The 25,838-nt window shown below is 50.2% G+C and overlaps 1 protein-coding gene across 1 annotated transcript in view; it reads left to right on the top strand.

Annotated features, from left to right (window-relative positions):
- slc25a21 (solute carrier family 25 member 21) overlaps positions 1-25,838 on the top strand; it is a 76,748-nt gene that overhangs the window by 25,946 nt on the left and 24,964 nt on the right. Inside the window, exon 3 of the mRNA XM_023951433.2 lies at positions 22,024-22,072. Coding sequence (XP_023807201.1) covers positions 22,024-22,072 — 49 coding nt within the window. The remainder of the gene's footprint in view (positions 1-22,023; positions 22,073-25,838) is intronic.

The raw sequence follows: 25,838 nt of genomic DNA, 5'->3' as shown, positions 1-25,838 counted from the left end.
ATAGGCCATCTATTTTTATGTCGGGAGAGTCTAGAGGAAGGAGTGGGAAAACACGCCCCCCCATTTGTGGTGTGTGTGTCTGAGCCAGTGAGTTTTATTACCTGTCTCATTATTAAATGTGTTAGAGGCCGGCTAACCGGGACAAAACATTCCAGCTCCTTTAATGTCTCCCCCTCGCTCCTCTTTGATAAAACTTTTCCTTATGAGCTCATAAAAGCAGCTGCCTTTTCCTCCGAGCATCTCTGACATTCAGCGTTTCTCCTCTTCATCAAAAACATCTTCGTTCTCTCAGCACAAACGCTTTTCAGCTTCCTGCACCGTTCAGGGATCTGAAAGAAAAATGTTCCCACTAATTTGTTCCTGGATTTCCCATGAGCCTTTTTTCCACTGGTCTGATGCTTTATTTCAGCCCCCGCCCTCGGTGCAGCTCGGTTTCTCTCTGCAGGCCCGAGGAAGGCATAAGCGAATAATTAGGTAATTGCTTTCTTGATTGAGCTCAATAGGAAACATTTCAATTAGGCCAAAACTGCACAAGCAGGAAGTAGGCTCTTACAAAAGGAAACATTCCTTGTCATGCAACTGTCAGCGCCCCCCCCCCCCCCCCCCCCCCCCCCCCCCATCCACAGCAGAGCTGGGATCAACTGGATCCTGAAGGAGGGAATGCTGAGGCAGAAAAGACTCAAATAAAAGTCAGCCAGGGGAGGGTGGGGCCTTTAAACGGTGGGTGGGGGCTAAAAAGACAGCAAGCAGCTTTATGGAAGTACGCTTTCCCTTTCATACGATTTTCCTGGTGATCCCAGATAAAGAGACCCCCCCCCACTCACCCTCCTGGAATAAATCAGAACTCCCCCCTCCCTCCCCAGCCACGGAAAAAGAGTCTCTTTGGTTTTAGTTTCTCTGTTTAACCAAACTGACGCCATGATATTAGATTTCAGCACCAGGTCCTGCTGCAGGGCTGGACACCAAAGATGGGTATGGGGGGGTGATATGATTGGGGGGGGGCTTTTTTTGTTCTCCTCAGAGAGAGACCAGCATGATGTTGGTCAGCCGTAACAAACCCAATCTGAGAGACAAACACCGATCGTAAAGATGCAGCCGTTGGAAGGGGTCTTTTTGACCCGGGGTCTACTGCCTCAGAGATTTTTGAGAATTTAAATTTCAAGCAGGGGGGAGACGTTTTCAGATTGAGCCTGTGAACGTCTGCATGACGCAGCCGGAGCTGCAGAAAATCTGCAGACCTTTGGTTTGGGGGGGTTTAGTGTCCCCAAGCAGAAGAAACTGATAGATGGGAACATTGGTGTTTCTGTGTATTTACGAGGGTTTCTACCCCCCCGTGGGACGCTGTGTGGTCAGCAGAGTAAATGCCGCCTGCGGTAAAAGGTTTCCTGCGCCTCGGCCCCGTACCTGTGCGGTTCACCTCCAAACACACAGTCTGTACAAACAAGAGATTGAGACGCAAACCTTTGCCTCTTTCAGCAGCACGGGGGGCACATTTCTGCAGGTCAGCATCCTGAGAATGTCCATTCTGTCCACAAGTAACTTCTTGAATGTTGTTCCTTTGGCGTGTGAATCCTCTACTATGGCGTGTGAATCCTGTCCTGTGGTGTGTTAATCCTTTCCTGTGGCGTGTGAATCCTATCTTGTGGTGTGTGAATCCTCTCCTTTGACGTGTGAATCCTGTCCTTTGGTGTGAATCCTGTCCTTTGGTGTGTGAATCCTGTCCTTTGGCGTGTGAATCCACTCCCGTGGCGTGTGAATTCTCTCCTGTGGCGTTTGAATCTTCTCTTGTGGCATGTGAATCCTGTCTTTTGGTGTGTTAATCCTGTCCTTTGGTGTGTGAATCCTCTCCTTTGGTGTGTGAATCCTCTCCTTTGGCGTGTGAATCCAGTCCTTTGGCGTGTGAATCCAGTCCTTTGGCGTGTGATCCAGTCCTTTGGCGTGTGAATCCTCTCCTTTGGCGTGTGAATCCTCTCCTTTGGCGTGTGAATCCAGTCCTTTGGCGTGTGAATTCACTCATTTGGCGTGTGAATCCTCTCCTTTGGCGTGTGAATCCTCTCCTTTGGTGTGTGAATCCTCTCCTTTGGCGTGTGAATCCTTTCCTGTGGCGTGTGAATCCTGTCCTTTGGTGTGTGAATCCTCTCCTTTGGCGTGTGAATCCTGTCCTTTGGTGTGTGAATCCTGTCCTTTGGTGTGTGAATCCTGTCCTATTGCGTGTGAATCCTGTTCTTTGGCGTGTGAATCCACTCCTGTGGCGTGTGAATCCTGTCCTTTGGTGTGTGAATCCTGTCCTTTGGTGTGTGAATCCTGTCTTTTGGTGTGTGAATCCTTTCCTGTGGCGTGTGAACCCTGTCCTTTGGTGTGTGAAACCTGTCCTTTGGTGTGTGAAACCTGTCCTTTGGTGTGTGAATCCTGTCCTGTGGCGTGTGAATCCTGTCCTTTGGTGTGTGAATCCTCTCCTTTGGCGTGTGAATCCTGTCCTTTGGTGTGTGAATCCTGTTTTTGGCGTGTGAACCCTGTCCTTTGGTGTGTGAATCCTGTCCTGTGGCGTGTGAATCCTGTTTTTGGCGTGTGAAACCTGTCCTTTGGTGTGTGAATCCTGTCCTGTGGCGTGTGAACCCTGTCCTTTGGTGTGTGAATCCTGTTTTTGGCGTGTGAATCCTCTCCTTTGGCGTGTGAATCCTGTCCTTTGGTGTGTGAATCCTGTTTTTGGCGTGTGAAACCTGTCCTTTGGTGTGTGAATCCTGTCCTGTGGCGTGTGAACCCTGTCCTTTGGTGTGTGAAACCTGTCCTTTGGTGTGTGAATCCTGTCCTGTGGCGTGTGAATCCTGTCCTTTGGTGTGTGAATCCTGTCCTTTGGTGTGTGAAACCTGTCCTTTGGTGTGTGAATCCTGTCCTGTGGCGTGTGAATCCTGTCCTTTGGTGTGTGAATCCTGTCCTTTGGTGTGTGAACCCTGTCCTTTGGTGTGTGAAACCTGTCCTTTGGTGTGTGAATCCTGTCCTGTGGCGTGTGAATCCTGTCCTTTGGTGTGTGAATCCTCTCCTTTGGCGTGTGAATCCTGTCCTTTGGTGTGTGAATCCTGTTTTTGGCGTGTGAATCCTGTCCTTTGGCGTGTGAATCCTGTCCTTCGGTGTGTGAATCCTGTTTTTGGCGTGTGAATCCTCTCCTTTGGCGTGTGAATCCTGTCCTGTGGTGTGATAATCCTGTCCTTTGGTGTGTGAATCCTGTCCTTTGGTGTGTGAATCCTGTCCTGTGGCGTGTGAATCCTGTCCTTTGGTGTGTGAATCCTGTCTTGTGGCGTGTGAATCCTGTCCTTTGGTGTGTGAATCCTGTCCTTTGGTGTGTGAATCCTGTCCTTAGGTGTGTGAATCCTGTCCTTTGGTGTGTGAATCCTGTCCTTAGGTGTGTGAATCCTGTCCTTTGGTGTGTGAATCCTGTCCTTTGGTGTGTGAATCCTGTCCTGTGGCGTGTGAATCCTGTCCTTTGGTGTGTGAATCCTGTCCTTTGGTGTGTGAATCCTGTCCTTTGGTGTGTGAATCCTGTCCTGTGGCGTGTGAATCCTGTCCTTTGGTGTGTGAATCCTGTCCTTTGGTGTGTGAATCCTGTCCTGTGGCGTGTGAATCCTGTCCTTTGGTGTGTGAATCCTGTCCTTTGGTGTGTGAATCCTGTCCTTTGGTGTGTGAATCCTGTCCTTTGGCGTGTGAATCCACTCCCGTGGCGTGTGAATTCTCTCCTGTGGCGTTTGAATCTTCTCTTGTGGCATGTGAATCCTGTCTTTTGGTGTGTTAATCCTGTCCTTTGGCGTGTGAATCTTCTCCTTTGGCGTGTGAATCCTGTCCTTTGGCGTGTGAATCCAGTCCTTTGGCGTGTGAATCCACTCATTTGGCGTGTGAATCCTCTCCTTTGGCGTGTGAATCCTCTCCTTTGGCGTGTGAATCCAGTCCTTTGGCGTGTGAATCCTCTCCTTTGGCGTGTGAATCCTCTCCTTTGGCGTGTTAATCCTGTCCTTTGGCGTGTGAATCCAGTCCTTTGGCGTGTGAATCCTCTCCTTTGGCGTGTGAATCTTCTCCTTTGGTGTGTGAATCCTGTCCTTCGGCGTGTGAATCCTCTCCTTTGGCGTGTGAATCCTCTCCTTTGGCGTGTGAATCCAGTCCTTTGGCGTGTGAATCCTGTCCTTCGGCGTGTGAATCCAGTCCTTTGGCGTGTGAATCCACTCATTTGGCGTGTGAATCCTCTCCTTTGGCGTGTGAATCCAGTCCTTTGGCGTGTGAATCCTCTCCTTTGGCGTGTGAATCCTCTCCTTTGGCGTGTGAATCCTCTCCTTTGGCGTGTGAATCCAGTCCTTTGGCGTGTGAATCCTCTCCTTTGGCGTGTGAATCTTCTCCTTTGGTGTGTGAATCCTGTCCTTCGGCGTGTGAATCCTCTCCTTTGGCGTGTGAATCCTCTCCTTTGGCGTGTGAATCCTCTCCTTTGGCGTGTGAATCCTCTCCTTCGGCGTGTGAATCCTGTCCATTTTTGGCAGAAAAGTTGTTTCTTGGGCTGCAGAACGACGCCTCTGTCAGACTCTTTGCAGTGACACATTTCTGAGCATATGGACTTTGTTGATCCGAGCTTTCATCGCTCCCACATTCCCTTTTTGTTTACCTGTAACAACACTAACAGAAGTTTCATAAACGTGGTCGGCGGCCCCCGCCCTCATGGCGAGCCTGACACCAGCCCGCTGTTATGACAGCTCCCAGCGCTGGCCTTGATTTAGTCCACGCTGCACACACATCCGCAGTTATAATTCAGTAATTTGTGTTTGTGCATTCAGTGACAATCGTGACAAATGACTGGCCTGGAGTGAAATGCCTACCTGCCCCCCTCCCTGCTCTGCTTCCTGCCGGGGCGGCCGCCTGCGTACACTGCTCAGGTGTGTTCTGTGGCTGACAACAGGACTGATTACTCGGACGTGTTTGTTTTGAATGGGATTTTTATTGATGGAACGGATCAGAAGTGCAGGCCTGCGGCCCCCCGCCCCACCCGGCCTGTGAATCCCTCCAGGGCCTGTGCACATATTCCTTTGGCATGCTTTGCCTGAGTGGGGGCTCACTGACGCTCAGCATTGTATCTAACCCCCCCCCCCCCCTCTGATATTTTGCGGGACGTTTCTGAGGTTAAGCTGTTGAGTGGACTTGCAGGTGAGATGAGGGGTGGGTGTCGCCCTTAGCCATACTGACAGAGCAGGTATTATGAAGGTTCTGATGGAGTCTGATCCACCAGATGAATTCCATTTCTGTGGAGGTCCGGCTCTGTGGTGAGCATGTTCGGGTCCTGGAGGGGTTCATGAGGTTTTCTTTAGACGGGGGTGGGCAGCCCCTCTGAGCTGCTCTCATCCGTCTGGGGGGAGACTCTGCTCCAGTTTCAGAAACGTTCAGCTCTTCTCGCCGATTCCTCTAAGATCCGTTTGTTCTCATGAGCTGATGGACAGACGTCAAAAAACCATCAATCAGGTGGATGTGCATGTGTGTGTGTTTGTCTATCTGTGTGTGTGTGTGTGTATCTGTGTGTGTTTGTGTGTGTGTTTGTCTATCTGTGTGTGTGTATCTGTGTGTGTTTGTCTATCTGTGTGTGTGTATCTGTGTGTGTTTGTCTATCTGTGTGTGTGTATCTGTGCATGTGTGCGTGTTTTCTTTGTGGTCCTCTAAGGAGGAACCGTCCCGTCCTCTGACTGGATCTGGTAAAGAGTCTGTTAGAACTGGATCTCTGCTGGTTCCTTACGGGGGGGGGGTCTCTGTGTCCTAACAAAGTTGCCCCCCCTCTGAGTGCTGGTGGGCCGGACCTCCCTAAAGGCTGCACTCTGCTGCTATGGGACCCAGACAGCTGATTGGGTGAGAGGGCCCGGTGAAGCCCATGGGGGGGGTCAGCCTGTTAGCATAATGGGCTCAGGTCATTCAGGTGTTTCTCACTGAAGCTCAGTCTGACAGAACGTGAGGACCACTCCAGCTTGTTCCTGAAGTCTTTATCTTTTTGGGGGGGCCATAGAGGGAGAGTAGGGCTGTCAGGAGGGGGGAGAGCGTGCAGACGGTTGTCGTTCTTGCAGGTGCTTAGAATTTGCAGCCTGTGATTAATCGTTGTTATGTCGGGGGGGGGGGAGGTTGTGTATCACTGGCGTGGGGGGGGGGGGGGGGGGTCTGAGTACAGAATGGACTAAATTGTGATTTCAGGCTTGTCTTCTGTTGGTCAGTCGCTGCTGCCGCTGCTGCCGCTGCTGCCGCTCCAGGCCACAGGCTGACCACAGCCTGCAGATGTGTGTGAGCCCCCCCCCCTGCTGCTGCTGAACAGAGGCGGCCGTGTTTGCTGTGCCTGTTTGCTTTGGGTGGGGGGCGAGCCGGCCGGTCAGCGTGGCCGTAAATCAGAGTCTTCCTGATGGACGAGAAGCTAATCTGTCCCCGGTGTGTCGTTAGCTTCCACCTCCCAGATAGCTGCAGATCCTGCTGCTCCTCTCATCTTTCTCTGGCCCTAAAACGCAGACAGGCGGGGGCCACACATGCCTACGCCTGCCTCACCCACCGCGGCGGAGTCGCACCAACACACATGGAGAACCGGCCCCGCCGGAGTCAAGAGTTCATCCTCAGCATCTGTCACAGCAGAGCTGCAGCAAACGGACGGATCCCGCTAGAATCTGTCCAACAGCAGAGCCGTCTCACAACGCTTCCTCCTGGGGGGCAAACTGTCACGGGGGTAACTTCATGCTGCATTGAGGCTCGAGCTTTGATTGGAGCAGAATTCCCTCCGACTCCGAGCAGAACGTCCCGCCTCTGCGGCGTCCGGACGGCCGAGCTGCTTCCTCTCCTGCGTGGTCATGAATTCATTGACGGCCTCCACACGTGTTTGAAGGAGCGGCGTGTTTCTGCTCACGTTTAGGGAGGTCTGGCTCAGGTTTTCCATGCAGGCCCGGCCCTCCCAACGGGTCCTGATGCAGCTTGGTTCTGCTGCATGAGCTCTCCCTAAAGTACCGCCCTGATCATCTGCTGATCTGTTGTGAAGCGTTCCCGGTGGTTTTAGCCAAAATCCTGAGTCATTTTCTACGACAAAATAGTTGACACCCCTCAGTTAAAGAAAGAAAGTCCACCATGTTCACTGAAATGACTTGATACGTTCAAAAGTAACAAGAAATTGAAATTTATTAAAAAATAAATCATCAAAATCAGCCTGTACTTTAGAGTTGTTGATTAAAATAATTATTTAAAAACAAACTAATGAAATAGGCCTGGACTAAACTGATGGGACCTCCATAAAAGACTTAGAACTAATTGTCCTGGGGGTCACGATGAACAGAAACCCCCCAAGAATGGCTCAGAGAAAAGCGTTGGACTATTCTGAAGAGGCCTCTATGAGCCCAGATCTGAATCCCATTGAACATCAGTGGAAGGAGCTGAAACATTTGGAGAAGACACCGTCAAACCTGAGACAATTGGAGCAGTTTGCTCATGAGGAGGGGGCCAAAATACCTGTGGACAGGTGCAGAAGGCTCATTGACAAATACAGAAACTGTTTCATTGCAGTGATTCCCTCAAAAGGTTGTGCAACAGAATATTAAGTTATGGGAACCATCATTTTTGTCCAGCCCTATTTCATTAGTTTGTTTTTTTAAATAATTCTGTTAATCAACAACTCAAAAGTAATTCCTGATTTTGATGATTTAATATTCAATAAATTTTAATTTCTTGTTACTTTTGAACGTTTCAAGTCATTTCAGTGAAGATTGTGGACTTTCTATCTTTAACTGAGGGGAACCAACTATTTTGTCCTCCACTGTAGTTTCTGCAGAGCGGCAGGAGTTCATCAGGAATTCACCTCTGAGTTTTTGTCGCAGACGTAACCCTTCGCTGAGTTCCCATCATGCCTTTGTTTACGCTCTCTCCCACTAGCTTGCAGCCCCTCACACCCCCAAGCTAACATTAGTGGTGCATAAAAAATGTCAGCAATATCTATCCACCCGTCCGGTTCTGATCCAGATTCCAGCTCAGACCAGGAAAATAAAGACGTTCATGGATCTGTTTAGGGTCGGCTGTGGTGCAGCGGTAGGGCGGTCGACCCATGATTGTAAAATTGCAGGTTCGATTCCCGCCTTGCACGCCCAAGAGTCGATGTGTCCTTGGGCAAGACACTGAACCCCACCTAGCCTCTGGTGGGAGCTAGGCGGCAGTGTTTGGCAGCGGAGCAGCCATCAGTGTGTGAATGTGTGTGTGAATGTGTGTGTAAAAGTGTGTGTGACTGTAAAGCGCTTTGGGCCTTGAAGGTAGAAAAGCGCTATACGCCATTTACCATTTGTTTGTTTGACAGAAAGAGGCGGAGCAGGGCGACTAAAGCCCCGCCCAGCGTCTTTTCTACGTCACAAGTAAGTTTTTTTTTTTAACAGCTTCTTGCGTCGGACGGTTCAGGCTTCCACATTGTGCGTTAATGCTGATGATGGACACTTTGAAGGTCGTTAACCCGCTTATGCCATGCTCACTGACCATAGAAATAAATATTCAACCAGTGTTTATCACTTAATTCTTGTTATTTTTACTGTTTGGATCGCTTTTTTCACAAAAAGTCAAGGCGATATAAAGCGATATCTGTGCTGATGATCATGATGTGTTCAACAAAGCATCAGATCAGAGAGAAAGTTCACCTCTAACCGCTACTTCTTGTCCAGAGGATGAAGCGCAGTGACAGAACATTTAAGCTAGGTGACCGGAACCACTTTTTTAGGCATGCGGTAATCACTGTGGTATATATATTTGTAATCCACACCCTGCAGCCAATCAGAATCGAGTATTCACCCGGACCATGGTATAAAAAAGTGAATACACATACATTTTTGTCAAAGGGAATGCATTGTGGTCTATATTCTCCAATCTAGTGAATATATACACTGACTAGATTGGAGCGCCGTCCCTGAGGAGGTTCCTGCTGACCCTGCAGCATCACTTTGGACTTCGTCTTCAGGCTCCTCGGATGGCGAAAGAGCCGCTCTCATTTCCAGCAGCGGAGTTCGAGTCGTCCTCCCACGCCGTTGGTTGGGTCCATGACTGAACTGTGGGGCGGCCGAAGGTCGGCCATCTCTGCCGGTGTTTACGCTCGTCTGCGTGATCCTCCTCTGCTCTCACGGTGGACGACAGACCCGTTTCAGGGTCTTCAGTCTGTAGGAGGTTCTGTGATGAAGCCTCAGGATGGTTCCTTTGGAACATGGGGGGGTGGGTGTGGATGGGGGGCAGCGTGGCACGTGGCCCTGTGCCAAAACAAAAGCCCTGTCACCCAGCGACACAGTAAATCCGCGTCTGCATCCGCCTGTGAAAATGAATGACACCCACTCATTTGTTGTGGATAAATCGTGGCCAGAACACAAAGCCGGGCTGCTGATTGCGTAATTATGTCATGGAACCGCGGCCGTATGTAACATAATCACCGTCTCTCATCAGGCTCAAACCACCGGCGAGCCTCTGAAGCTGCCGTTTGCACACAGCAGGCTGCTCCTCCGTCTGAGCTCCTCTGGGCTGGGGAGAGCCTGCTGAGGTCAGACGCTGGCGTCCAACCCCCCCCTAAAGATAGAGTCACGCGTGAGCTTCTGCGGCCTCAGAACCTCACGCGTGTTCTCCTTCAGCCCGTACCGGCTGAGCCCCGTCAGAAAGGACGGACCACCCGGGAGCCGTCTGCACGGACAGATCCCATCACTGCAGAGGAATGTCTGCTGCCTCCTTTGCTTTTATCTACCTTGAAATGTTTTTTTTCTGGACCCACAAGATGTGTATGTTTGGAGAAGCCCCGACCATGATGCAGCCGACACATCGGCCAAGAGGTGCAGGAGGAGGCCAGTGTTCTTATGGGCTAGTGGGAGTGGGTAGGAGGAGATCAGGTCTGAGGGGAACTGCTGCGAGGAGGATCACGGAGGTCATGTGTGTTCCATCTGCAAACACGCGTACATCTGCAGACTCTCCTGCAGACGCTCCTGCAGATGCTCCTGCAGACTCTCCTGCAGATGCTCCTGCAGATTCTCCTGCAGACTCTCCTGCAGATTCTCCTGCAGATTCTCCTGCAGACGCTCCTGCAGACTCTCCTGCAGACGCTCCTGCAGATGCTCCTACAGCTGCTTTCTCTGCATCTCCGGCGCGGTTCCCACATGCGCCTGCCATCTCCGCGCCTCCGGCTGCACTCACCCAACTCCGCTTTGGTTTGTCCACTAGGTGACAGTAATGACCCGTTTGCCCCTAGCGGCTCTGAGGATGGAGGCAGGTGTGATGTCAGCAGGGGGGGGGGTTGTCTGCACAGCCAGCCCCGTTCAGAAAGCAGAATTAGAGACGTGTGATCTGATTCCTCTCATGTGGAACCTTCTGGTAGCTCCTAACCGGCCACAGCTCCCAGCAGCTTCAAAGCTTTACTGTCAAATATTGTTAATAATCTCTAACATTTCAATTTTTCAATTAATATTTATGAGATTTGGATTTAAACTTTTTTTTATTGCGGTGTCTTTTTCCTCTTTGGCACACAAACACTTCTTGTTTTTTTCATGAATAAAACGCAGTAACAGTTTTATACTTTTGTTTTTCTGTTCGTGTGAAATTGTTCATTCGGCTGGCTTTGAGAAGAAAAGCTGAATCCGGGATTTTCAGTGAGACTTAAACACCAAAGTGACCGTCAGAGTATTTTCCATTTGAAACAGATTGTTGTACATAAAACTGCATAAAGTTTAGTTTGTATGAAAAATGACAGATTTTAGGGCCTAAAAGCCTCAAAAATCACAGGAGGGTTTTTCTTAAAGCTTTATTAAATAAAATCTGTATGAAAACTGTTCTGGTCCAGCCCCATCAGCTTGGGAATCGAACCTTCGGGTTATGTTGAGGCTCAGATGGATGCAGATCAGCTGACTCTCCGTCTGTTGTCTTTTCATCTCCCTGGATCCGTTTTCTTTCTCCCAAACGGGACTTTGGCGTCCCTGCAGGTGACAGGTGTGCGGCAGCAGGCGCTCCTGCAGGATGAACCGTTTTGTGGTTGCTGTAGAACCGTCGTCTTCACGTCAGCGATCAAAAGTTACATTTTTACACTAAGCCCTCGGTGACACATTCCCACCTCATCCATTCGTGTTTCTCTCATTTAGTCTGCCTTTTTCCCAGCTTTTCTGCTAAACTGTGGCTGAAGCCACGTTCCTGTCTCTCAGACGTGTTCACACTTGGAGCTCCTCGTGTCTGTGCAGTAATTAAACGTCTGCAGCAGGAAAACGACGGCCCGGTAACCACACCACCCCACACTGGTGCCAGAACATACAGTGGAGAGGTGTTTCTGCCTTAAAATGCATTTGAACATGATGATACGCAGAGTCACTTTAGGCCTTTTTGTTTTGCAATTTCTAATTCTCTGTGAAAATGCAAAACCTCAGCGAAAGAAAAGCAAACAGGACTGTTTTTCCGCCTGGTTGCGACACGCGAGCCGCTTGTGTTTGTGCTCTGTTGTGGAAACCTGTTATCCGTCTCTGAGGGAATCAGCTTCCTGTTTCTATTCCAAATACAGAACAAACCATCTTAGTGATCAGAGGGGAGAAGGGACGTCCAGGCAGGTTCTGATTGGCTGCAGAGACCCGAAAACCCGTTTCTAACGTCTGCAGAACCAAAGAACGCCGACACCCTTCAGCTGGTGGGGGCTGGAAGCACCTCCAGAGCTTCAGCGTCTTTCAACCGTTTGACTTGAACGGTTTCAGAACAGGAAGCCGAGGAACGTTGCTGGAGAACGAGACCCTCAGAGACCCTCCAGACGGTCCCACATCGACCTCTGGGATCACAGTTTTGAATCCTTTTCTCACTTTGACAGAAATGGAACGTTTGTTTGGTAGATCAGGATCGGCACTGCAGGAGAAAAAAGGTTTTCAAATATTTTGGTGAAAAAAACTAAAAGAATAAATAGATTGTAATCGATTTTTCTTATTTTGAGGTTTTTAGTTCTGTCATCGGAGGAACGGAGAATGTTTATTTTCATAAAGGTGTGTTTGTGGGTGTGTGTGTGTGTGGGTATGTGGGTTTGTGTGTGTGTGTTTGTGTGTGCGTGCGTGTTTGTGTTTGTGTGTTGGCGTGCGTGCGTTTGTGTGTGCGTGCGTGTTTGTGTGTGTGTGTTGGCGTGCGTGCGTTTGTGTGTGTGTGTGTTTGCGTGCGTGCGTGTGTTTGTGTGTGCGTGCGTGTTTGTGTGTGTGTGTTGGCGTGCGTGCGTTTGTGTGTGTGTGTGTTTGCGTGCGTGCGTGTGTTTGTGTGTGCGTGCGTGTTTGTGTGTGTGTGTTGGCGTGCGTGCGTTTGTGTGTGCGTGTGTTTGCGTGCGTGCGTGTGATTGTGTGTGCGTGCGTGTTTGTGTGTGTGTGTTGGCGTGGGTGCGTTTGTGTGTGTGTTTGTGTGTGCGTGTGGGTGGGTGTGTTTGTGTGGGTGTGCGTGTGTGTGGGTGTGGGTGCGTGCGTGTGTTTGCGTGCGTGTGTGTGCGCGTGTGTTTGCGTGCGTGCGTGTGTTTGTGTGTGCGTGCGTGTTTGTGTTTGTGTGTTGGCGTGCGTGCGTTTGTGTGTGCGTGCGTGTTTGTGTGTGTGTGTTGGCGTGCGTGCGTTTGTGTGTGTGTGTGTTTGCGTGCGTGCGTGTGTTTGTGTGTGCGTGCGTGTTTGTGTGTGTGTGTTGGCGTGCGCGCGTTTGTGTGTGTGTGTGTTTACGTGCGTGCGTGTGTTTGTGTGTGCGTGCGTGTTTGTGTGTGTGTGTTGGCGTGCGTGCGTTTGTGTGTGCGTGTGTTTGCGTGCGTGCGTGTGTTTGTGTGTGCGTGCGTGTTTGTGTGTGTGTCTTGGCGTGGGTGCGTTTGTGTGTGTGTTTGTGTGTGCGTGTGGGTGGGTGTGTTTGTGTGGGTGTGCGTGTGTGTGGGTGTGGGTGCGTGCGTGTGTTTGCGTGCGTGTGTGTGCGCGTGTGTTTGCGTGCGTGCGTGTGTTTGTGTGTGCGTGTGTGTGTTTGTGCGTGTGTGTGGGTGTGCGTGCGTGTGTGTGTTTGTGTGTGCGTGCGTTTGTGTGTGCGTGCGTGTGTGTGGGTGTGTGTGTAAACTATAGTGGTTGTTTTTTGTCTTTCCTTACGTCTAGTTTACAATATTCAGAGAAACGGATGCAAACAGTCAATAATCTGAATCTTTGTGTGAACTCAGGACATCTTCTGGAAAACACAGTCAGATTAACAAACATCTCTGATGCTCTTATTTTGCTATCAGTCTGTTTTTCCTCTGTAAAAGTGAAAGTGAGTTATCAGAACCGGACCAAAGACTTGCATTCAGTTATTTGTAGTTTATTTTGCTCCATCGGGGGTTGGAGGCGATTTGTTTAAGAAAGCAAAGCTGCCTAAATCCACGTGTGAAGACGCTTCCTCTGGAAAATCGGTTGCAGCCGGTTTTGCATCCGTTCTGGAGCCTTTTCTTCTGCTGCAGTCGTCCACTTCCGCTGCGGCGCTGCAGCGATTTGCATCCCGCGCAGACCAAACAGAGGAGGGACGCCGAGACAGTAATGGCGGATGAGGCCTCTGACAGCGCTGACATTTGACACTGACATCCATCATCACGCCGTCTGTCAAACCGCCCCGTCAACACAGGCACACGCACCTCTCACACACTCACAGGCATTTCTCACTGCAGCTTTGACTGACAGCGACATGCAGGTTCGCCGGCGGGGAAAACCAGCCTTCCACCGCCGTCCGTGCAGAAGAAAGGTCTGGAATGTTAGGCTCCGCCTTTTTGACCACATGCGACTCAAAGATCTTTGAAGGTCATTTTGGGGACACTTGTGCAAAAAATGGGGGGAAATGGATGAATGGGAAAAAAACTGCTAATGCTTCCAGCTCACTGCCTCCCGGTGCGGTTCTACCGGTTCTGGGTTTCACCACGTGTTCTTTTCACGCGAACAGAGTCAGCATTCAGAGTGTTGGAGCCTCCCTGTTTGGATGGGAACTGCCCCCCACCCTCAGAGATATTGGGTTGAAGATTCTCCAGAGGTTCTCAATAGGGTGGAGGTCAGGGGAGGATGGGGGCCACAGCATCAGTTTTTCTCCTTTTCTGCAGCAGGAGATGCATGAAGATCGTTGACCGTTCTTCTCTTTGTACCAAGGAAGAAAGTGGTCAGAAACCCCACCTACTTTTCAGAGGTCACCTAAAGGGGCCGACCCCCCCCCCCCATGATTCTGGCCCAAACCATGACTCTGCCACCTCCTTTCTGATGTCCCAGCCTTGTTGGGACGTGGTGGCCATCCAACCACCCGGTTCTCCCCCATCTGGACCGTCCAGGGCTGCACGGCTCTCATCAGCGAACATGACTGTCTTCATGTGTGTCTGGACCCTCTGCAGCCGTTTCTGCATGTGGGGGTTGTTCAGGGGGGCAGAACGAAGGTTTAAGTAGAACTGCAGGCCTCTGATGTTGGTGGGAGTCCAGACAAACCAGCAGCTTCAAACACCCTTGCTGCTGTGTGATGGGATTTCAGCAGCGGCTCTCTTCATCTGAGGCATTTGTCTGGCAGAAACCTTCCTCACTGCCTTCATCTGCAGCGACACGCGTGTCTCTGGATCAGCCACTGATCTCTTCATAGAACCATGATCACGTTTTCCTGAAATACGGACGTTTTCATACTTAGTCCAAGACATTCAACTATTTCAGGCTTTTCAGATCTTTTCTTTTCCATATTGATTGAAAATGTTGGTTAATAATGTGGAACGTCCTTCTTTAGTCGTTCTTCCTTTAAATGATCTCACCTGCAAAGTAATCCTCACAGGTGTCTGAGATTCAAAGAGCCTGACACAAAATATCCTCCTAGAGTTTCATTTAAAAACACAGAATTTGATCTTTTTGACACATAAATCCCATCTGCATTAGAACTTGGACTGTGCTGTATTGCAGGCGTGTGTTCCAGCCGTTTCTTTACATTTCCGAAATCAAACATCACTCAGAGTCTGAAGTTTGGTTCTGCTGAAGCTCATGGACTACAAACCCAGCTGCAGAGTCCGTTCCCAAATCACAAAAAGAAAATGCTGCTGGGTTTCGGTGAATCCGTAGTAATCGTATTCTGATCACTGGTGCTAATGATGACATCAGCAGGCGTGAACGTGTTAGGATTTATTGCTGCATTCTTCGTCTTCTCAGCCGTCTGCCCGAGAGCCAAAGCGAGTTTGAAGGTCTGACTGTCAGTCGCTGCTGCTGCTGACGGATTTCATGCTGACTTTGTCAACTGACAAATTGCTCGGCGCATCAACCGGCAGCTTTGTTTGTCATTCCAGATGTGACATGTTTTGAAAAGTATTAATGGAGGACATGAAGGCACGAGATATTTCCTGCAGGTTCAGTCAGGAGCTCTTGTTGAGACCCGAGTGCGCCTGTGAGATGAAACGCCGTTGCCATGACACCCATCTGTCTCGTGTCACTCCTTAAAACCGCAAGACCAGAAGCCATTTTTACGGTTTTCTCCTCAACGAACCAAAACATGTTGATGAAAACGATTAGAGATTGAGCTGTTAGTCGTGTTTCGTGTTACTGGTGTTTATAGGAATCCAGATGATCGTTGGGTCCTGAAAAGTTGGCTTTTAGTGAACAATAGTCTGATTGAGATGATGGCAGGTCTGCAGATCCGCCTTCCGGGAGCGTGCGGCGGTCTGCATTAGTCTGCTGACCCCGGTGAGTCCGGCTTCCTGTGGCCGTGACCTTCTTCCCAGGGCTGCTGGGAATTACAGTCATTCAGTGTGTCGGAGCATGATGGATGACACCTGCAGCCGTTGAGCAATCACTCCCCGGTCCTCCATTGTTGTTCTTTCTCACTTTTGCGTGGGAGCGAGTCGCATACTTTCCCGAGCCAAAACCAACTCCGATAATCATCTCATCTGTGTGATGTATGATCAACTCACCCTGGAAGAGCTATCAGACCACCTGGAACGTCATGCTAACAACGGGAGTCGTCTCTACGGCTACTTTCTCACCAATGGATTGCAGCCTGGTGAAGCATGACTCAGCATTTTCGGCGTGGAAGTCTCCGTTTCTACTCAACGGTTTCATTTTCTTCTGCAGAGCTAAACCTTCAACCTTGGAGCTCTGAAGTTGGAAATGCACTAAAGAAGCGAATGAAGTCCCGCCCCCCTACAGCAGGGGGCAGTATGCCCTCTTCTCATTGGATGAGCATTCACCAATCAATGAAGGAAGAAGAGTTTGTAAAACCAAAGTCCTCTAGAGCTGAAACTCTTATTTTCCTCCTCAGCTCAGCGTTGTTTGCTTACGTTGCGATTTTGTGTTTTTGACCCGTGGTGTTTACGTAACGGACGCCACAGTTCGGGAGAACAATTATTGATCACAATATGATTAAAAAAAAGGTGAATCCTCCCTTTGAACAACTTTATTAGCAGCAACCTCCTAACATTAGATGCAGCTTTTATTTTGAAGTCTTCTTCTGTCTCCTAATTTCTGCTGCTGTCCAAACCCGTTTTTTTTTTGGTAAACTTTGCTGGTTTGGGGGTTTCACTTCAGGAGTCGGCAGCTGCTTTCAGAATGAAGCAGGTGTGGAGTGAGAATCCAGGTTTTTCTCAAAAACCTGAAACAAAAGGTGGAGTTTGTTGTTTCTCTGTGGCTCAGTACCAACGATCCCACGGACCGGTACCGCCCCGCGGCCCGGGGAATGGGGACCTTGTTCGAGCTTTAGCTGGTATTTTTATTAGAACTGAGAGACTTTATGAGCAGAATTAAGAACAAGGAAGTGAAGACTTTAACCACTTCTGATTGGTCAGACTGATGACATGTGATTAAGCCTCCAAGAATGATTGGTGGAGACAGTTAAAGGGGCGGGACTTTTCCTTACACAGTTATAGCTGCAGCTAAATCGCGGTACCGTCATCTTTATCAAAATGTCTTTAATAGAATCAAATGAACACAGAGAAAAAAGTATTTTATGATCTTTCATATTCCTAACTACTCAGTGTTTTATCAGTTTGGATGAACACAGAGCTGAAATCCTGGAGATGGAAATGTTTTTCGATAAGTTATTGAGGGTCATTTCCCACGGCAGACCTGGTGAACAACACTGCTCTAAATCACCTCTGCAAGCCGGCCGTGTGTCCGTGTCCGAGCACAGTTTGGAGGGATCACAGCGCACAAACCAACCGGACTCTGGGGTTCTGGTTCTGTTCCGGCCCATCTGGGTCTCCTGCTATCACGGCAGATCAGAGGAAAAGCGTTTTATGTGAAACACGTTTCTGATCAGCCTGTAAAGACGTTCATACATGTGGACAGAACATTTGTTCCAGACGTTGCTCCACCCTCAATACCTCCTAACACGGGAAGTCCTTCCCTCTGGGTGGGAATCGAACCCGCTCAGTTTTTTGTTGTCTGTTTACGTGCAGGCCTCGGGTTTGAACGTTTCACCCCAGCAGCGGGAGGTGGAGCTGCTGGGGTTGGTCCTGGTACCTGTGTGATCTTCCCGCCGTGTCGTCTAACGAAGCTGTTTGCTCAGCTGACCTGCTGCTCTCCAACGCCATCAGCTGCACCCGCCTCACGCCGCTGCTAAAACGCTGCTGCCGCACACAGACTCGCTTTGGGTCAGGAAGACTTGTTTAGACTTCATGAAGCTGTCCCTAATGGCCGTGCGCGCTCGTGTGCACGTGTGTCTGCATGGCGGCGGATGACAGGCGCTGTCAGGACCATTGTGGTCCAGAAACAATGCCGGCCTCAGAGAATGGCGTCTCCCATGTGTTACTCACTGAGGAGGGACAAAGCCACGGACGTCAAGCAGGTGGCGGCAGCCGGGGGGGGGGGGGCAATACTCAGTGACATCATCCCTTAAGAGAGCCTTCAGCACGCTCATCGGGGACTGTGTGGGGGCCTGCCGCGCTGCAGGAGCGGGGTCACCCCCACTCTGGTCTGTGCTTACACAGTAGTGTGTGTTGACAGAAAGACGGGGGGGCGGAGACGATTGGCGTCCACAGCCAAAAGGGCGGCTTACACTCACCTTAGAGCTGAGCGTTTCATAATCATCAAACTCCCCCCGGCTGCTGCCGAGGCCACGTCAACGCTAACAGCTGCAGAGAATCTAAAAAAACAGAAAATAACAGAAACTGGTACCGGTCTTTGGGGCAGTTGGTACCGGTCTGGGGGGCAGTTGGTACCGGTCTGGGGAGCAGTTGGTACCGGTCTGGGGGAAAGTTGGTACCGGACTTTGGGGCAGTTGGTACCGGTCTGTGAGTCAGTTGGTACCGGTCTGTGGGGCAGTTGGTACCGGTCTGTGGGGCAGTTGGTACCAGTCTTTGGGGCAGTTGGTACCGGTCTTTGGGGCAGTTGGTACCTGTCTTTGGGGCAGTTGGAACCGGTCTGTGGGGCAGTTGGTACCGGTCTGTGGGGCAGTTGGTACCGGTCTGTGGGGCAGTTGGTACCGGTCTGTGGGGCAGTTGGGACCAGTCTTTGGGGCAGTTGGTACCGGTCTGTGGGGCAGTTGGAACCGGTCTGTGGGGCAGTTGGGACCAGTCTTTGGGGCAGTTGGTACCGGTCTTTGGGGCAGTTGGTACCGGTCTTTGGGGCAGTTGGAACCGGTCTGTGGGGCAGTTGGTACCGGTCTGTGGGGCAGTTGGTACCGGTCTGTGGGGCAGTTGGTACCGGTCTGTGGGGCAGTTGGGACCAGTCTTTGGGGCAGTTGGTACCGGTCTTTGGGGCAGTTGGTACCGGTCTTTGGGGCAGTTGGAACCGGTCTGTGGGGCAGTTGGTACCGGTCTGTGGGGCAGTTGGTACCGGTCTGTGGGGCAGTTGGTACCGGTCTGTGGGGCAGTTGGGACCAGTCTTTGGGGCAGTTGGTACCGGTCTGTGGGGCAGTTGGAACTGGTCTGTGGGGCAGTTGGTACCGGTCTGTGGGGCAGTTGGTACCGGTCTGTGGGGCAGTTGGTACCGGTCTGTGGGGCAGTTGGTACCGGTCTGTGGGGCAGTTGGGACCAGTCTTTGGGGCAGTTGGTACCGGTCTTTGGGGCAGTTGGAACCGGTCTGTGGGGCAGTTGGTACCGGTCTGTGGGGCAGTTGGTACCGGTCTGTGGGGCAGTTGGGACCAGTCTTTGGGGCAGTTGGTACCGGTCTTTGGGGCAGTTGGAACCGGTCTGTGGGGCAGTTGGTACCGGTCTGTGGGGCAGTTGGTACCGGTCTGTGGGGCAGTTGGGACCAGTCTTTGGGGCAGTTGGTACCGGTCTTTGGGGCAGTTGGAACCGGTCTGTGGGGCAGTTGGTACCGGTCTGTGGGGCAGTTGGTACCGGTCTGTGGGGCAGTTGGGACCAGTCTTTGGGGCAGTTGGTACCGGTCTTTGGGGCAGTTGGAACCGGTCTGTGGGGCAGTTGGTACCGGTCTGTGGGGCAGTTGGTACCGGTCTGTGGGGCAGTTGGTACTGGTCTGTGGGGCAGTTGGGACCAGTCTTTGGGGCAGTTGGTACCGGTCTTTGGGGCAGTTGGTACCGGTCTTTGGGGCAGTTGGAACCGGTCTGTGGGGCAGTTGGTACCGGTCTTTGGGGCAGTTGGAACCGGTCTGTGGGGCAGTTGGTACCGGTCTGTGGGGCAGTTGGTACCGGTCTGGGGGGCAGTTGGTACCGGTCTGTGGGGCAGTTGGTACTTTAATTGTTGTTACCCAAAATGAACAAAAACCTAAATTGTCAAATTAACTGAAAAAGCCCAGAAGGCAACTGTTCTTGGAGTTACGCTTTACTTTTCCCTCAAAGGTTAAGGGGAACGTCAGGCCAGTCTGTGAAAACACGTCTGACATCCGTGGCCTAAAACGGCTGGTAAGGATATTTTAGCTATGAGGAGCTGCAGGGACAGAGGCTGACGTCTGTCGTCAGAAAATATTTCAAACCATGAATCTAAAGCCAAAAGAGCTGAAAGTTGGACTGAAACATGAAATATGAGATGTGAAGCAGAACCTGAAGCTGCAGGTCTTCTTCTTCCTAAAAGCTCCTGAAGGGATCAAAGGGAAAAATCCTGATGATTCTTTGAAGAATCAGATTTGTGTGTCTGAAACTCTCCTGTAGCTTGTTTGTTTGTTTTAATCAGGACGCTGCGTGTTACTCAATGTTTCAGCACAAATAAACTGCAATGACATGTTGTCCTCAGGCAGATAAAACAAACCTCTTCATAAATGTCTTATTTTCTGTCCTGCAGGACAAAAGTTTTATCAAGAAAGCAAAATCCTCTCAGGTTTGGGAAAACGTTTCTCACTTCTTAAATGAAGAATCTAACCCCACTGGAAGAATCCTTTTAGAGTTCAGTCAGTCAGTTTTTAGTGAGAGCAGTGCTGAACAGCAGAACGTTTGGAAGGATCCTTTAACTTTCCAGCAGCATAAAAGCTCCATGTCAGTGAGAAAAAGCAGCAGAAGGGTTGGAGGTTTGCAGAGCAAAGCGGCTGAAAGCAGCAGCGGCGTCCCAAACCCCGTCTGCAGCGACGGCGGCTGAAGGTGTCGTCTGGAGGTCAGGCCGGGATTAGAGCACTAACGTTCTCACTCGAGCCTCCGTCGCCTCGTCTGCCATCGGCTGCTCTTGTCACGTCTCGTCTGCAAGTATGCAGGATTTTTTCCTTTGTTTGTCGTCACTTAATCCGTTCACAGCCACCTGCCTGCTGGAACAACACGTCACTCCACAGGTTATTAACGGAAACTTTAGATTTGCTGTAATCTGAGGTTTGAAGTTTGGCACTGAGAAAGCAGGAAGGTTGACTCTTTTACATTACAATAGAATAATGTTCTTACTAGCAACACATAAGATACTTGATTATATTTGGAAAGCACTTAGAGTGGATATAAACGTATGAATAAAGCCGGGAATCCTGTCCTTCCTCTGTGTGTTTACATCTGGATGATCTGGATTACAGACACGGTTCTTCCTCGTCTCTGTCCACCTCACAGCTGACAAACACTCGGACTGAATCATGACGCATCCTGGGACCTACATTAGAAATGAGGAGCTGTTTCTGATCCGAACTCAGGTTGTTGCGGTTCTCGTCTCTCTCATCCGGGTGTGTTCTGTGAACTCTAGAAAGGTGATGGGATCTGCTTGGAGTTCTGCTGCTCGTGTCCACGTCCCGGTTTCTCAGGCTGCCTGTCTGGTTCCTGGTCCAGATGGACGGTTTCTGGTGAGGTCTTTGTCCCGCTCCTCACCGCCGGCCTGTCCGGTCGTCTTTTGTGTTTGACAGACGGATGGAGCGGACGGACCGGTTCAGTGGAGTCACGTGAGCCCATGCTCCTCCTCCGTGGCTAACAATAGCAGCAGATCGATCATTCCACTGCAGTCTTGTTTACCTTCTCAGCGAGCGTCATTAACATCCAGAGTCCGCTGGGTGACGGATGGAGTTTGGTTCTTGACTCTTGGCCGGCGGCGGTCCGGTTCAGGAACTCTCGCTTTTCCCATTCATTTGCTAGGATGCAACTAGACAAAGCTATTTTTCTGCTGTATTTGGCCTGATAATTACTTCCCTGGAAAAAGCCCAGAAGACCCGGTCTTCTATAGACAATATGTTAAATTGAGCAAATTAGACGGAGGCGCATTGCAGAGCAGCTGTGTACACAGACAGGCTGATGCAGGGATGCAGCCGGAGCTGCGCAGATCCAGCATCTGCTCCTGCATCTGCTCCAGCATCTGCAGGAAACTTGTGGCCAATATGTTCAGACACTCATGGAGATATTTATCCAAAATAATCGATCTCCTGGACCTGGACTGGTCCAGGAAATGAACCACAATCCAGTTTCTGAACCTGCGCTGAAGTGGTTTGGACCAAACTAAGCTAGTTCCCTCCTCCCTTTGTGCTTCTCTTTGGTTGTTTTGAGATGCTTTCTTTATAAATTAATTCTTCATTTTTTGTGTCTTTGTTTTATTTAACATAAAAATGTTGACGTTTAAATGTCATTTGGTGTTTTAAGAAAAGCCTCTTATTGGCTCCTGAGCACCACAGAGTTTCTCCTCTCATGAAGGTTCCTCCCAGCTTCAGGACATGAAGGTCTGAATCCTCATTCTGTTCTGTCCTGCAGGTCTGGTGGAGATCTGCCTGATGCATCCGCTGGACGTGGTGAAAACAAGGTGGGTCACAAGAGTCGCCTTACCTCACTGAGACTACTAACAGAACCATCCAGCTCCTCTTCATCCATCTCATTGGAGCCTTGAGTGTTACTACCATGATCTGACTCCTTCTGTCCAATAGAGAGGATTTTTTCATTATGTGTTCCTGCAACGTTTTATTGTATAGGAAATTTAAAAAAATATATATATTTTCTTCCATAATTGATCATCTTTCCAGACAGACGGGTTTTTCTGTCTTCAGTTCCAGAATAGCTTCACAGCGTCTCTCCACACTGTCTCAGCCGGCCATAAACAGGTCGTGGGCTTCCACTAAAGCTTTATGGCCTTTATAGTCTGCAGCAGACCTCTGGCTTCTTTCTGCCCCCTTTGCCCCGTGCACCTCTTTTGAGTAAATTGTGGTGCTTTTTTCTGTCATTTACCGCAGCGTTTTCTTGGTAAATCAATTAGAGAAGCGTGAGATGGTTGCAGTTTAAAGGCGGTGCCAGCACCAGAGCACAGACAGGGATGAAAGCGGGGGCCGTGCGGGCCGATATTTGATACTCTGAAGGCCCGCTGTGTGATTTACGGTCACGTGTGGAGCGGCGGGTTTATTACAGGTAAGCCCGAGCCGGGCCCGTCCATCCTCACACGGGGTCGGGGTTAAAAGTGCACTCTCTGTTTTCCTGAAGCGGCGGTAAAAGCGGCTTCAAATCTGGACGGGTCGGAGCCCAGAGTTCTGCTGCTGCAAATGGGCTTGGCTCTTCAAATGTTCTGTTCACATGCAGACAAACAGAACAGTTCGTCCAAAGCTTCCTAACCAAACAAGCAGAAAGAGGTCTAAACAACAGCACACACACAGGAACGTGCACGCATGTTCTCACACCACAGATGAATCCAGAAAGCAAGCGTTCCGCCGCCTAATTGGGTCTGCAGGAGCTGAAATCTATTAGCAGGAGCCGTGGAGCCGGGGCAGACACACCTCTGCTGGGCTCCTCTGTGTGAGTTTCTCTCAGGCATGGCTCTTATTAGGCGCTGGCTCCTGCTTTCATGTCCACCTTCCAAACTCGGGAGAATTTTTCCACCAACTCACAATCAAAGGCTTTTTTCTTCCCTTTCACTTTCTGAGTGTTCAGGAGCTAAACCCGCCGTAACCCATACCTGCTCCTGTCCCAAAGAGGCTTTGTCTCTCTGCTAGTTACCATTGGGGATGGGGGGGGGGGGGGGGGGGGCTCTCTAACGTCTGGCAGTATTCTGTTATTCAGATTTATTCTCCAATTTAAGTTAAAGGAAGTAAACGACATTAGAGGAAAAACTGTGATGGAGACCACACCCACAGTGACAGAGGTCTGTCACATTTTCTATGGGTTTCAGGGGTAGCAAATTTTTGTTACGTGAGCTCGCTGACCAAAGCTAAACGTCGCTAGCATCGCTGACCAAAGCTAAACGTCGCTAGCATCGCTGACCATAGCTAAACGTCGCTGACCATAGCTAAACGTCTCTAGCATCGCTGACCATAGCTAAACGTCGCTGACCATAGCCAAACGTCGCTGACCATAGCTAAACATCGCTAGCATCGCTGACCATAGCTAAACGTCGCTAGCATCGCTGACCATAGCTAAACATCGCTAGCATCGCTGACCATAGCTAAACGTTGCTAGCATCGCTGACCATAGCTAAAGGTCGCTAGCATCGCTGACCAAAGCTAAACGTCGCTAGCATCGCTGACCATAGCTAAACGTCGCTAGCATCGCTGACCATAGCTAAACGTCTCTAGCATCACTGACCAGAGCTAAATGTCTCTAGCATCGCTGACCATAGCTAAACGTAGCTAGCATCGCTGACCCTCGCTGAACTTAGCTAAACGTTGTTAGCATCGTTGACCCCTGCTTAACATAGCTAAACGTCTCTAGCATCGCTGACCTTCGCTACATGTAGCTGATTACTTTCAAACTTTGCTGAAAGTCGCTGAACATAGCTAAAAGTTGCTAGCGTCGTTGACCCCTGCTTAACGTAGCTAAACGTCGCTAGCATCGCTGAACGTAGCTAAACGTTGCTTGCATTGCTGACCAAAGCTAAACGACACTAGCATCCCTGACCATAGCTAAACGTCGCTAGCATCGCTGACCCTCGCTGACCATAGCTAAACGTCGCTAGCATCGCTGACCATAGATAAATGTCGCTAGCATCCCTGACCATGGCTAAACGTCGCTAGCATCGCTGACCCTCGCTGACCATAGCTAAATGTTGCTAACATCGTTGACCCCCGCTGAACATAGCTAAACGTCACTAGCATCGCCGACCTTCGCTACATGTAGCTGATTACTTTCAAACTTTGCTTAAATGTCGCTGAACATAGCTAAAGGTTGCTAGCGTCGTTGACCCCTGCTTAACGTAGCTAAACGTCGCTAGCATCGCTAGCATCGCTGAACGTAGCTAAACGTTGCTTGCATTGCTGACCAAAGCTAAACGATGCTAGCATCCCTGACCATGGCTAAACGTCGCTAGCATCGCTGACCCTCGCTGACCATAGCTAAACGTCGCTAGCATCGCTGACCCTCGCTGACCATAGCTAAACGTCGCTAGCATCGCTGACCATAGCTAAATGTCGCTAGCATCCCTGACCATGGCTAAACGTCGCTAGCATCGCTGACCCTCGCTGACCATAGCTAAACGTTACTAGCATTGCCGACCTTCGCTACATGTAGCTGATTACTTTCAAACTTTGCTGAAAGTCGCTGAACATAGCTAAAAGTTGCTAGCGTCGTTGACCCCTGCTTAACGTAGCTAAACGTCGCTAGCATCGCTGAATGTAGCTAAACGTTGCTTGCATTGCTGACCAAAGCTAAACGACACTAGCATCCCTGACCATAGCTAAATGTCGCTAGCATCGCTGACCCTTGCTGACCATAGCTAAACGTCGCTAGCATCGCTGACCCTCGCTGACCATAGCTAAATGTTGCTAGCATCGCTGACCATAGCTAAATGTCGCTAGCATCCCTGACCATGGCTAAACGTCGCTAGCATCGCTGACCCTCGCTGACCATAGCTAAATGTTGCTAACATCGTTGACCCCCGCTTAACATAGCTAAACGTCACTAGCATCGCCGACCATAGCTAAACGTCTCTAGCATCGCTGACCTTCGCTACATGTTGCTGATTACTTTCAAACTTTGCTGAAAGTCGCTGAACATCACTCAACATCTAAACATCTGATACAAGTGCGTAACATTGCTAAACATCACCAAACATTGCCAAACTGTTGTTAAACATGTGGCGCATAAAAGTTAAATTCTTTCGTCAGGCAGACTCTTCTGCCTCGGTCACTCAGGCCGGCCCCCATCCGTCACTTTTACTAATAAGAGCATCTATCTCAGATCTGAAGGGTCCTGCAGGGTCCGCCTCCGGGTGGCTCCACTCCCTTTCATCTTGGGGTCAGGAGAACTTTTCAGATCCGAGAGTTTCATAAAGCTGTTAGACTTTCAGCTTTTTCACAGATTTCTGGAAAACGTCAATCAAAGCTCAGTTTTGAAACTAAACTTTATTTTGAAGGTGAGTATGGGAAGTGTAGGTGGAGGCAGAGGGGGGGTGTATGTTTTGGAATTTGGGATCTGCATTGGGTGTTGTCCCAGAATGCAGTAACACCCCCCCCCCCCCCCAAGAGGCGGGGCATGGTGCAACTGAGTCTGGGATGTGGTTGCTAGGAGGGGTGGGGCAGCCATAGGGTTAACCCAAAGACAGTCGGCCTGGAGTTACAGCTTTTCATTAACCTGGAAACCCCCCCAGTTAC

Source organism: Oryzias latipes, chromosome 22 (genome assembly GCF_053564925.1).
Source record: "Oryzias latipes strain Hd-rR chromosome 22, Olatipes_Hd-rR_3.1".
In the NCBI taxonomy this organism is placed as follows: Eukaryota; Metazoa; Chordata; class Actinopteri; order Beloniformes; family Adrianichthyidae; genus Oryzias; species Oryzias latipes.
Note: the sequence above shows the minus strand (reverse complement) of the source record. Positions and strands in the feature narration are given on the sequence as shown.